Source organism: Leuciscus leuciscus (assembly GCF_965113295.1).
Source record: "Leuciscus leuciscus genome assembly, chromosome: 17".
NCBI classification, from domain to species: domain Eukaryota; kingdom Metazoa; phylum Chordata; class Actinopteri; order Cypriniformes; family Leuciscidae; genus Leuciscus; species Leuciscus leuciscus.
Window position 1 is genome coordinate 9,844,302 of NC_138741.1, and position 13,475 is coordinate 9,857,776.

Sequence of the window (13,475 nt, forward strand, 5' to 3'; positions counted from 1 at the left end):
ATCTTAAGATGGGGGTCCCTCAAATGATGATGATGATGATGATGGTCCGTGGAATCGAAAAGATTGAGAACCCCTGCTGTAACCAATGCTTATTGGCTTTAGCGTCAGGTCTGCCATAAATTTGGTACTACTCACCTATCCAACAAACTAATACTAGTTGACTTTTTAGGACAGCAACAAGGGAAGAACACTGCCACACACTGGTCATCTTCCAGGCCATCTTCTGTCAGTCTCTTTAGTTGTTGTGTTTCTACTTACATGAGAAGGATCACTGTCACAGCCTTTCAACATTTACAATCTATATGTAAAACCATCACTGTTTTAATTGACTGAAAAAAGAAAAGAAAACTGTCGAATGTATGAAAGTCTGAGTTGCAGGTTCTTATTTGCTTGAAATCACAAATTCAATTGAAATTCAAATAACAGCACTTATTGCATTGTTTCCGAACATCAAATTGTCATTGCCTGAATGCATGACCGAGGTGAACAGACATAGACATGGCATTTAGGAACGTCTCCATTTCTGCTGTTCCTCTGTTGAAATGGTCCTTGTATGAGGGACTAATCTGTATAATGACATTATAGTATAGAGTGTGATAAAGCAGAAACACAAAAGCTGCACACCGCTTACAAATAGGAACGTGAAATTTCAAGGGGGCAGAATAGCGCTATTCATCAGTACTTGATAATCATTTAAAATGTATACATTTGACAATCATATAGCACACCTAAGAGACAGACATGCAAAGCGCTGTGACATTACAATAAACTTCAAAACAATAGATGCACGACTAAAGCTATGAAAATAACATGTAATATTTATATTGCACATTTTGTGAAGGTTAAAATAAATACTAAGACTTTTTCACTTTAGAAATGTTTTATAACCAATAATATTGAAGGGAAATCTGACAGGACTTGCATTCAGAAATAGGTGGTTTTAATACATTTTTAGTTTGGTCAATAACAACATAACCAATACAGTTAAGCAAAACTTTCTGGCAAATCCACAACCTGTAACTGTAACCATGCGGGTAATACCAAGGTGATGTTGGCATTTAAAAAAAAAATTGCCACAGTTTTTCTCAATTTTCATCCATTATTCAATGGCATATGAGAGACAATTAAAATTGACATACCTGAGGTCAATGAACCTACATATTAATGCCTTTATTGTGACCATTGTCAGATCCCTCAACACGACTCAATGAGGATCTAGCACCAGTTCATAAACACGCAATACCATTCTCTACAGTGAAAAAAAACAAGATACTGTGATGTTTTTATGGTTTCAGTGCTGAGCACCCGGACTCTATATATGTAACAATACAGTACTCCTTTGTGTGTTCATCTCCATGAGAAAATAATAATAAAAAAAATGGAGGAAATAAACTGTACACAACATCGAAGATCAGTCTCAGAATGAAACGAATCTCCTGGAAGACAACTTTCATGCACGTTCAAGCACTGAATATTTTGATGAATATAAAAAAACACCAAATTCAAGTACAAGGCATTGCTTTAGGTTATACAATATATATACACAATACATTTTTTATATATTATCATTTCTTAACTACATTTTAGATATTAATAAATAGCACAAACTAACATTCAAAAGGTAAGCTTTTATCCTAACAGTTATTTTTGCATTTCCAACTACATATATATCATGGACGGTGTTTATAATCTAAAAGGACTCGCTTTGTTAAAAGCATTGATATATCTCTTTTCAAATTATGTGTCTGCGTTCTGTTTTTTTGGACGAGGAAACACAAGTCAATTTGTTTGTCCCCTCCCAGAGTGTCTGGAGTGGACGGACTGGTTTGGGAGGAATAGTGGAAGAGGTGGAGTGTTCATTCTCATTTTGCCACCGGGCACCACTCCTACTGACAAACCTTGAATTAATAGCTACTCGCCCGAAGTGAGGACAATAAATTTTGAGCATTAAGGTGGCAAATGAACATCCCTCTACGTGGACGAAGAACGCCAGCTGGACGATCTATATTAAATCAGAAAGTTCCTTACAGTTGCGCAACTGTCTCAGTTGGAGCTGCACCGACTGTGTCCGAGCGACTCTCTCCCTGGAAGCAGGTGGGAGAGAGACTAAGATATGTGCGGATAGAGTCATGGGTGACGGGAGGTTTGAGATGGGGGGGGGGGGGGGGGAAGTGTTGGAAACCTCCTCAATCCCCCTTCACGTAGCCGTTTGTGCTGGTTGCCCCAGCTCTGGCCCCTCTTCCTCTTCTCCCACTGCCTGCTCTTCCTTCACCGCCTCTGTCCGACAGTTCTTCAGCCTGGCCGGGCCCGACAGCCTCGTCGAAGCACAACCGGAGCGTGTTGCGTATCACTAGGCGCTCAACGATAAAGGAGGCGCAGAACCAAGGCACGGCGTACTCTGCCGTGATCAGGCCCATGAAGTTATATTTAAACTCAGAGTAGTCCCACGGACAAGCGTTAAACTGCCGAAGCAGCAAACCCGTGCCAAACTCCCACAGATAGGTCCACAATGTATAAATGATGCAGCGGAGAAGCACATTGCAACGGTCCCGCAGACAAAGATACATGCGCTCTACGATCAGGATGCAGGTTCCGTAGATGAAGAGCGCCCACACACTCGTCACGCCGGGAAACTTCCAGTTGCAGTTCACCACAAACTCCCAGGCAGCCGTGAACATGACTTCACAGAAGTAACCGTGGATGGCATATAGGTACCACCGAGAGAGGGCAGTAAGGGGCTCTGGGGTCGCTGTGGTTGCCATCTTCCTTTTATTTTGATGTGTGGAGTTAGTAGGGTTCAGGAAGTTAAAAAAGAGTGTGTTACAAACTGCATACGCTGCAACAAAGGCTATATGTGACCCTGGATCACAAAACCAGTCACAAGTCGCATGGGTATATTTGTGGCAATAGCCAACAATACATTGTTTGGGTCAAATTATCGATTTTTTGTTTTATGCCAAAAATCATTAGGATATTAAGTAAAGATCATGTTCCATGAAGCTATTTTGTAAATTTCCTACCATAAATATATAAAATATTTATTTTTGTGAGTGAGTGCAGCACAATCGCGAACATAAATGTAGAACTTTAAAGGCGATTTTCTCAATGTTTCAATTTTTTTGCACCCTCAGATTCCAGATTTTCAAATAGTTGTATCTTGGCCAAATATTGTCCTATCCTAACAAAACCATACGTCAATGGAAAGCGTATTTATTCAGAATTCAGAATCTCAATTTTACAAAAAATTACCCATGTGACTGGTTTTGTGGTCCAGGGTCACATTTACGAAATGAAATACTAGTATACTGCATTTTGTGCATTTTGGATTTATTATTATTATTTATATGTTGAATTTATAGTTTTAAATAATATGCCGACTGGTTGGTGACACCACAATAATGCAAAATTTAATTATTTTAAGCAAATATTTAAAGGTTTTAAAGGACCGTCCGAAAATGGCCACTGATAAAATATCTGTTATAACAAAACAAAACATATCCAATTTATATATTGCTAGCAAAATATTTTATTTTGTAAAAACACATGGCTAGTTTTGAATGGCCCATCAATAGAGAAAGACAACTTTTGGCTGCTGAAAGTTGGGTCAAGATAACAAGCCAAACTTGACCTCTGGAATTTAGTGAATGACATCCAGTTATTATATCGGGATTAAAAAAAAAAATATTTTTTTTACTTAAATTACTTACAGTTTATTTTCACATGGAAATGGAAGGTCAATCTGAGTGCATAACATAGTGGGATACAGTATACGCAGAGTGTTTTGTTGGCAAATCTGTACCAAATAGTTGGGTATTCTCTGCCAATAGAATCTGCAATAATATCTGCATGTGGTGGAACTACTGTTCAAAAGTTTGGGGTCAGTAATATTTCATTTCTTTTTTCTTTTCTCTTCTATTCTGCAAGAAAGCATTAAACTGTTCAGAAGATACTGTAGACACATTTATAATGTTACAAAAGGTTTGTATTACAAATATATATTTTTTTTAACTTTCTATTTATCAAAGATTCCTCAAAAAAGCATCACGGTTTCCACAAAAATATTAAGCAACACAACTGTTTTCAACACTGATCACTAAACATTTATAAGTCAAAATTTTTATCATATGATTTTTATCATAAAATCAGCATATTAGAATGATTTCTAAGGGATCATGTGACACTGAAGACTGGAGTAATGGCTGCTAAAAATTCAACGTTGCCCTTATAGGAATAAATTACATTTTAAAATAAAAAAAACTGTTACTTTAAATTGTAATAATATTTCTTCCCAATATTACTGTATTTTGATCAAATAAACGCAGCCTTGGTGATTAAAGACATCTTTCAAAAACATCTTACTAACCCCAAACCTTTGCACGGTAGTGTATACTGCAGAAATCATAAGAGTCGTGCAATGCTAGTATACAATTCCGAACATAGCCAAGGAAACACAAATGTTGCATGACAACACAGTAGTAGTATATACTAATGATGATAATATATAAACTTACGCATGTAAGTTACATGAACATGGGTCACTTGAGGACATAATAGAAAAAAATAACTGATCTTAGTATGCAAATACATGCACGCTAAGCACACACTGTAAACAGCTTAAAATACAGTATCATGAGTGTCAGTGGGCCTATGGTGAGCTTAAAGTCCTTAAAACAGCTCATCTGTGAACAAATAATATCAGAGTGAAACTGTAGAGATTAAATGACTGGTCAATTCTAAGGCAATTATGACTCTTCTGATATTCAACGGCTGGAGATGTGTGTAAAACTGAATTAGAGGTGAGTGTGATCTCATTATGAGCTATCAATTACACTTTAGTTACTTGCCATTTAGCAGATATTTTTCTCAGCCAAAGCTGCTTAACAGTAGGCCAATAGAGGGACAGTCAGCTCCCTGGGAGCATATGAAGGTTAAGTGTCTTGCTCCAAGGGCATGATGGGAACTCAAGTGACTCTTTAAGTCTTTAAGTTTTAAGACCTCCAGGGACGAACACAAACTTTTACCACAAGTGCAGCATCACATCTAAAAATATATCTGCTAAGCCAATTTGAAGAACAAAAACTAATATAAGCTGTACTGTGACTAAACTAGACTGAGGATTTATTTGATGGAGAGGTTATGTAGGGAAACAAGTCATTTGTGCAGATTTTACCCAACCTGCTGTCTGGCAGTCTCAATGTCCACACTCAACACCGTCTGTCAGAGTCCGAGAGGAGCGGCACTGAGTTCTGCTGCCGATGCGGACGAGGTACTCATGAACTGAAATGAAAAAAACAAACAAAAACAAGTCATGAACATTAACATCCTGTTTAATTGAGTGAAGTACTATCTTACAAGTGCAAAACAAGTTAAGTTAAACTTCTGTGACATTCTTCCATACAAATGTCCAATAAAGTCGTCTAAATTATCCCTTTGGTGGAACTGTTCCAGACAGATAATCTTCAGTTTACGATAAGCAAAGCTCTTAGTTCCTCAACAGTGGCAAAATACACAACTGATAAATATACAGCCCTCTAGGATTAAGTAATGGATACAGTAGGTGTCTTATTAATTGGCTATTAATATGGCTCACATACGTTGTTGAGGGAAAATACATGTTGTTGAGATAAAACTTTATTTGAATAAATTTCCCTTTGTGAGATTCTTGAGGGAACCTGATTGTAGTGGAAGTATATTTATATAATTAATTATTATACATTACAATAATTATACATACAGTACCGTACAAAAAAATTAGGGTTGGTAAGATTTTTTTATGTTTTCTTAAATAAGTCTCTTACACTCTTTCTTTAATCATAAATATGATAAAAACAATAACATTGTGAAATATTATTACAATTTAAAAAACATTTATTTTTATTTTTTTATTTGAATACATTTCAAAATGTAATTTATTCCTGTGATGGCAACGCTGAATTTACAGCATCATTACTCCAGTCTTTACTGTCACATGATCCTTCAGAAATTATCATTTTGTTACCCAAGAAACATTTCTTATTAATATCAATGTTGAAAACAGTTGTACTGCTTAATATTTCTTATATATTTCTCTCTTTTTTTTATGATTACATTATTGTTTTGTGAAATCATTATTGTACTATTTTTGTTTGTGTCATTTAAGCAATACTGTTTTGATAGACATTGTTTTGTCCAGTGTTTTTTAAAACCAAAAAAGAAAGTGAGAGATTGTAGGTGTTATAAATAACACTTGATAAAAAACTGCATTTCATACTTGAACACTCCTTAGGTTTTTATCAGCGTAACTCCATGAGAGTGCAGTGCACACTGCTAAAAGGGTGATACACTCTAATGGAAAGGCCGTTATTAAATATTAATCTATGCATTGAGATAAGACTCAGCTCTTGTGCCACAATAGAAGTGCTCAGTCATCCGGACAACCTAAAGGCATTTAAAAGTGTCTGATACAGAGCCCAGTGCATGCTATGGTGTTTACATGTTGTGTTTGTATCCCATCCCCCTCGTTTACTGGCCTTGCAGTCAGCATTGCTATTGATCGCCTCCTGTCAAACCTCTATTGACCTTCTCGGCAACCTGAACAGACCAGCCAGTGATGTCAGCATGGCCTTCACTATACTAAACAGACACGCAAGCTCATCTGCACAGATCAGCATCAAAGCAGAACCACTTCTGAAAGTGCTGGTTTATGTGACGCTGGATGATGAGAATTGGTTCTGTCAAGCCGACAGGGAATCATTGTATAATGTGCAACCAATAAAAAGAGGAACTGGTTGAAGAAATTGTCTTTTAGTGAAGGCAAAATACATGAAATTTTAAGTTCATGTAATGTGCAGTAAGAATGTGCACCAAATTTGAATAAATAGACAAGAGTTTCAGCATTAGGTTGATTACCACAAACAATTATTTATCCATTACTTTCTTTAATAAAAAAGCTGAAACAAAGGTTACGGTGAGGCACTTACAATGGAAGTTTATTTACGCTTATTTTGTAAAAGGCAGGGGGCGGTAGTGGCCTTATGGTTAGTCAGTCTGGTAACCTGAAGGTTGCAGGTTCGATTCTCAATACCGGCAGAAAAAGACTGAAGTGCCCTTGAGGAAAGCACTTAACACCCAACCGCTCCCCGGACGCTGCAGCAAGAATGGCTGCCCACTGCTCTGGGTGTGTGTGTCCACAGTTTGCAGTGTGTGTGTGTTCACTACACACTGCTCGTAATGTGTGTGCACTTGAACGGGTTAAATGCAGAGGACAATTTCCTAGTATGGGTTACCATACTTGGCCTTCACGTCGTGTCACTTTCACGTTTACTTAAAGCACTTATATTGATTTTTCTGTTAATTGTTTCAGCTGCAAAGCGGTTCAAATAATTTTTTTAAATTTTGGGGGGTGTCTGCTGTTGCGTTGTGAAATTTAGTTTGAAAATGTAATATAACTACAGTACAGAGAGAAGGTTAGTGATCTTTTTTTTTTTTTTTACTAAAATCATCTTTGCACTCATATTGTTTACATCTTGTAACACAATTGAAATTGTGAGTATTTTAATTATGTTTTATTAACAAAGTTTGAGAGGAGAACATTCAGATAATCTACACAATCAGAGCGAGGAGGCCCATTTATAAATAGCCAACTCACCTCTGTCCCACGACCCAGCATCCCTCCTCCACTCAAACTCCTCACTCTCAACTGTTCCTCTCCCAGTCATGGATGGGGAGGGGAAGGGAAGTACTCTGGGTTCGGGCTACTTTCCGAGCTCAGAGCCCTTCTCCGGACAGTGTGCTATGCATACTCTTTAGTCTATTCAATTATATGTAAGTGTGAACTCATGCAAAGTTTACAGATTGACCCCATTCACTTCCATTGTAAGTGCCTCAGCACTGTAACCCAGATTTTTGCTCTTTTTTTTAAGAAAATGAAGTGGAAATGACTTTTTGTGGTAATCAACATTATCAAGTGCTGTTGATTAAGCTTAACTTGTACTGAACCCAAAACAGCGATTACCATTTTCGGTAATTTAAATAAAGCTAAAATATACACTGATGAGCCAAAACAATATGACCAGTCACAGGTGAAGCGCATATCATTGATCATCTACTAACAAGGCCACATTTTAAAGTCTAGGTAGATTAGATGGTAAGCAAACAATCGGTTCTCGAAATCAACATGTTGGATGAAGGAGAAATGGACAGGAATAAAGATCTGAAGCCAGGGACTTTGACAAGCGCCAAATTGTTATGGCAAGGCGACTGGGTCAAAGTACCTCTGAAACGGCAAGGCTTGTGGGTTGCGCCCGGTCAGCAGGGACAAACCACAAACCGGCGACAGGGTGTTCATCGATGTTCATCGTGCCCAAGGCTCATCGATGCACAAGAGCAATGAAGGCTATCCAGTCCGGTCTGAGCCAACAGAAGGTCGATCTACTGTGGCACAAGTCACACAAAATTTGAATGATGGTTATGGGAGGAATGTGTCACAACACACAGTGCATCGGACTCTGCTGCGTATGGGGCTGCGTAGCCGCAGAGTGCCTATGACGGCCCCCGTCCACCGGTCGGACGCCCCTACAATAGGCACGCGTGCGTCGGAAGTGGACCTTGGAGCAGTGAAAGAAGGTCGCCTGGTCCGAAGAGTCCCGTTTCCTTTTACATCACGTGGACGGCTGTGTACTTAGAAATGTTGCCTGGGCAACTAACTGAAATAAAATAAGTTTAAGTTAAAATTAAAATTAAAATAAACAAATAAAACCACAAAAATTACTAAAACAAACTAAATTGATAAAAGCTCATTCAAAATGTTAATAAATATTATAAGTGTATAAATAATACTAAAATAACTTTAATAACTTATTCACTTAATAAGACTTACAGCACACACGGATGGATATATGGACTACTTTTACGGTGACAGCCCCTGGTTGTTGCTTCCACCACATAGATGAGCAGCTTGAACATTTTACTAAATATTTTTTTTTTTGGTGAACTGTCCCTTTAAGTGCCTATTTGAGTACTATGAAAATTTCAGACATAATAAAGGCTACACTATCCCAGTTTGTTTTTACTCTGTCCTTCCTTGTCAATTTCAACCACAAACCTCCCAAGAGAACAATGACACATCAATAACAGTGACAATATACAATAACTTGCTCCTTTGCCGCACTGGAATGACCGGCTCTGATGCATTCTTACTGCCGCAATTTCTAGAGGTGACTGATGAGAGCTCTGGTCTCCTGCCACGAGTTCACTACACTCTGCACAAATATAAATGGCAATGGATCAATAGCGCACACAGCTCAGTTACTCTAGATAGCACCTTGGCTCCAGGCCACACACAGCCTTCATTCTTCTCATCAGGTATGAGCAGTGCAGCTGATAAGCCTCCTAAGATCTGTTAAGTGATGATCATGTTTCAGAGGGAGGCAGAACCAGTTTCATTAAATTCTTCAGCATGAGGCGGACAATTCAACCTCTGTTTCACTCATAAGCGTGTTTAATGCGCCTAATCAGGCACAAACAAACCCTAATGGATAAAAATAGTAGCTGAAAGCTGTTAGTAATTGGGAGTGGCTAAGTAATTATGATTTGTGATTTTCAGAATCCAATATATATAGCCTAGTCATGTAAGGTCTTTCCGTGTCGACTCAACCAGAGGTCCCGGCTAAAAATGTAGATTTTGATAATTTTTGAGAAATCCACTATTATTGGAGGGGGGTCAAAATGATAATTTTCACCTGAGATTTGGAGCCAGATTACAGGGGGATAACAATTACTTTAAAAAGATGGCAGCATCATTATTTTATTTTTACATTGATTGGTAGGTCTATTAGTAAAATCTTGAGACTTAAGCAATCTTTGCTGCATTATATGCCAATGGTGACAGTTAAAAAAAAATGGGGGAAAGCCATTCTTGTTTTGTTTTTTGCCCAAAGTTTACATGCCTGTAACTCAAGAAGTATTAATGATCTCTTAATATGCTTTTTTAAATTGTGGTTTTTAAACCATTTTTATCTTTTTGGTATCTAATTTTTAAGGCCCAATATGGTTCATTTCCAGAGATATGGGGATTTCAATGTGTCTCCTCAAGTAAATTGGTAAATTGTACACATTTTCAGTGGTCAAAAACCAAATTCTTTTTTTCTTTTAAAGAGGTATAGCCTATATGAAGAACAAACAATGTTGAAACTAGAAATGTATCTTGTTTTGTTTTGTTCATCAACACAATTGCATAGAACATTCTTGTCTGAGTGCCATAAATATTGTTTTTCCAAAGTTTGCACACTCAAAAAGAATTAAAGATATCTCAATATCCGTCTAGATTCTCATTCTTAATAAATGTTCTTTTGTAAACATGGTAAATATGGTTATAACCCACATATGGGGATCCCAGGCAACTCCATGTCCAAATTGTTGAATTTTACCCATTTTCAATGGTCGAAAACCAAATGTGGGTAACTTTTCAAATAGCTGATTCTTATTGTGTTTAAAGAAGAATGTCTGAAGAATAAATAATACTGAAACTAGAAATGTATCGTTTCCCTCTATCATACCTCTCTGAGTGCCAAAAAAGTATTTTTCTGAAGTTTGCATGTCTGTAACTCAATTTTAGATTCATGTTCCAATGAAACTTTTCTTTTAGAGTCTAGGCTATATGACCTATATGAGTTAACATGTAGTTACAATACTGCATATTTAAACTCTTGGGAGCTTCAGAAGCTGTTAAAATGAACAAAATCCCTTCTTCCAAAAATCCCTGAAACTGATTCAAATATAGATTCTTATGCACTTTTAAAAGCAAGTTAATGTGCCTCAACCATTTCAGTAGATTTTTTGCACTCAGACGGCTGTTCTACTATGCAATTGTTTTCATAGAGGGAAACAAGATCCATTTCTAGTTTCAACATTATTTATTCTTCAGACATTTCCCTTTAAATACAATAGGCCTAAATATCAGCTGTATGCAAAGTGAATCACATTTGCTTTTCGACCATTGAAAATGGGTAAAAATTCAACAAACTGAACATGGAGCCACATTAAGATCCCCATATCTATGGGATTGAACCACATAGGGCCTTTAAAATTAAGATTTCAAAAGACAAGTTTGTTAATGTCCAGAATCTAAAATCATATTGAGATATATTTAATACTTTTTAACTTTACAGGTATGCAAATGTCTGAAAAACAATATTATAGCACCCAGGAATGTTTGACAGAAATAAACGAGATACAATTTGTACTTTCAACATTCTGTTCTTCAGCTGTTCCTCTTTGAAAAAAAAAAAAAGTATCAGCTGTAAGAAAAGAGACCCACGTTTGGTTTTTAAGCACTGAAAATGTGTACAATTTAACAATTTACTCTTAGAGCAACACTTAGATTCCAATATCTTTGAAATTGAACCATATTGGGCCTTACAAATATGGATAACAAAAGAAAAGTTTGTTAAGAACCAGAATCCAAAAGGATATTAAGAGATCTTTAATACTTCTTGAGAGTTGAGATACAGGCATGCAAACTTTGGGCAAAAAACACAAGAAGTGTGTGTTCCCATTTTTGAACTGTCAGTGTCACCATTGGCATTTAATGCAGCAAAGATTGCTAAAGTGGACCTACAATGCCCTAATTGCCTAAATGGACCTACAAATGGAAGTCATTTATACCCCCCTGTAATTTGGCTCCAAAATCTCAGGTGAAAATTGTAATTTTGACCACCCTCCACAAAATAGTGGATTATTCAGTAAGTATACATCCATGACCATGACATTTAATATTTTGGCTTTCAACATTTATGTTAGTCTTTCTTCATAAAAAAATATTGACAAAAATACCAAATTTGAGCCAGGGAAGTTTCTGAAATTTGGTTAATTTGACACGGATAGAGTCACTAGCGTTGTTATTGTTAACTGAAACTAAAACTGGGTGGGCCAAGCTCATGTTAGATCAGGACCACCCAATCCCGCTCTGTAGACGGGCCTGTTATATACTTTTTGAAGAGCCCAAGAGCTCAAAATTCTTACCACGAAAGGACCACAAGTATGTCCCATACATGGGCCAGTGCCAAGAGATTAACAACTTCTGAGCCTTAATAGAGAGGGTTAGTCACATGACTGCACCAAGCCACCGTGATGATAAAACAGACTGACATGGCAAGACTTTGATTCCACCACGAAGAATAAAATAATGACAACCGTAATTACACATCTTAAGCGCTATTTTGAGAAGAAAGATTGAGATGTGGACAAGTTAAACTGCATGTAGTGCAGTGGAACTGATCTGCCACACTAAACACTAAATCCCCAGTTTTAATCAAGTCAGCTTTGAATGTCTTTGATCCCGCGCTGCTGATGTAAGTGAGGCTTCAGCTTAGCGCTGCAATGAAATATGAGGACAGAGTCAGCGTAGTAAATATTGACCCATCCAAACTATCCCGGAACGACCTCTTAAAGGGCAAGTATCATATTTATATACGCTTTACCCTGCTGTATAGTAGTTGACTAGGAGGGGAGAAGTGAGGTGCCAGTGCCAAAGGTCTGTTTATAGACAGAGACCCAATATGTGTGAAGAACTTGAACTCTTTGGTGTGTTTAGTCACAAATACTGTCTATTTCTGAAGTGTCATCAAATATGATGCAGCTTTATTTAGCATCTGATATGTTAATAAGAATTGTTTGGGATGTGAGCATTTGAGGGTTTATCTTAAGAGACGGAATATACCGCAGTCGTGACAGCTGGCGCCGTTCGGATGCGCAACGCAGGCCTCCATGACAACCGACCACTGCAGCGCTGCGCAGACACAACTGTACTATCACACTGTATGAAACATAACTATGCGATTTATCACAGTATGAATCTGGAGCATTGCACTTCCTAGTTATCCTAGTTTTAAAAAAATGACGTTAAATAAAGTTCCCAATCGTTACCGTATCTGACCACTAAGAAACGATATAGGCAGAATCAGCATCGCAAATGGTCAAACTTTAGCAAGTTCATTCGTAATTAAAGATTTGAGCGCAAATGAGTGCGTTTAGGATGAAATGAGCGCTGGAGATGGCAGCATACTTCCTCGTTCGCCTATTTAGATGATGATGATAATAAAAGTCCGTATAAACAGCGAGCTGATGCCCGAGAAAACATTCAGAAAGGTGCACTGAATGGTACCGGTTTACTTTGACTCTGTCTCGAGTACATTGTGGGACAACCCATGCAGGAGACCCGAACGGGTTTACTGAAACACCAAAAAGCCGGCGAGACTTACCGTATTATTCTTCCGCCGCTGTAGATCTAGAGGAGCCGGGCCTCATTTTGGTGTAAAACAATAGAATTTTACTGAAAACCGCTGCACCGGTTGCCTATCAGAGTGCATTTGTACCCGCCTCTCTCTCTCCTCTCGCTCCTGTCCGGTGATAACTGACATATTTTACTCCACTGCAGCAGTAACAGCACATGCTCAGACACTGGCTGTGTTTCAAAACACTGTGAGCTGCCTAGTGCC

General features: G+C 37.8%; 1 protein-coding gene across 7 annotated transcripts; it reads right to left on the reverse strand.

Annotated features, from left to right (window-relative positions):
- Positions 1-923: 923 nt before the first annotated feature.
- On the reverse strand, positions 924-13,475 carry tmem229b (transmembrane protein 229B). 7 transcript variants are annotated; one of them, XM_082143368.1, is made up of 4 exons: positions 13,239-13,475; positions 8,253-8,412; positions 5,176-5,277; positions 924-2,762 (listed from the first exon to the last, which is right to left on the reverse strand). In XM_082143368.1, the coding sequence occupies exon 4, from the start codon at positions 2,760-2,762 to the stop codon at positions 2,187-2,189; it is 576 nt and encodes a 191-aa protein (XP_081999494.1). In that variant the 5' UTR covers positions 5,176-5,277; positions 8,253-8,412; positions 13,239-13,475; the 3' UTR covers positions 924-2,186. The 7 variants fall into 7 exon arrangements, with proteins under 7 accessions (XP_081999494.1, XP_081999493.1, XP_081999490.1 ...); XM_082143367.1 differs by having other exon boundaries at positions 924-2,766; positions 5,171-5,277; XM_082143364.1 differs by having other exon boundaries at positions 924-2,766; positions 8,253-8,409; positions 13,239-13,472.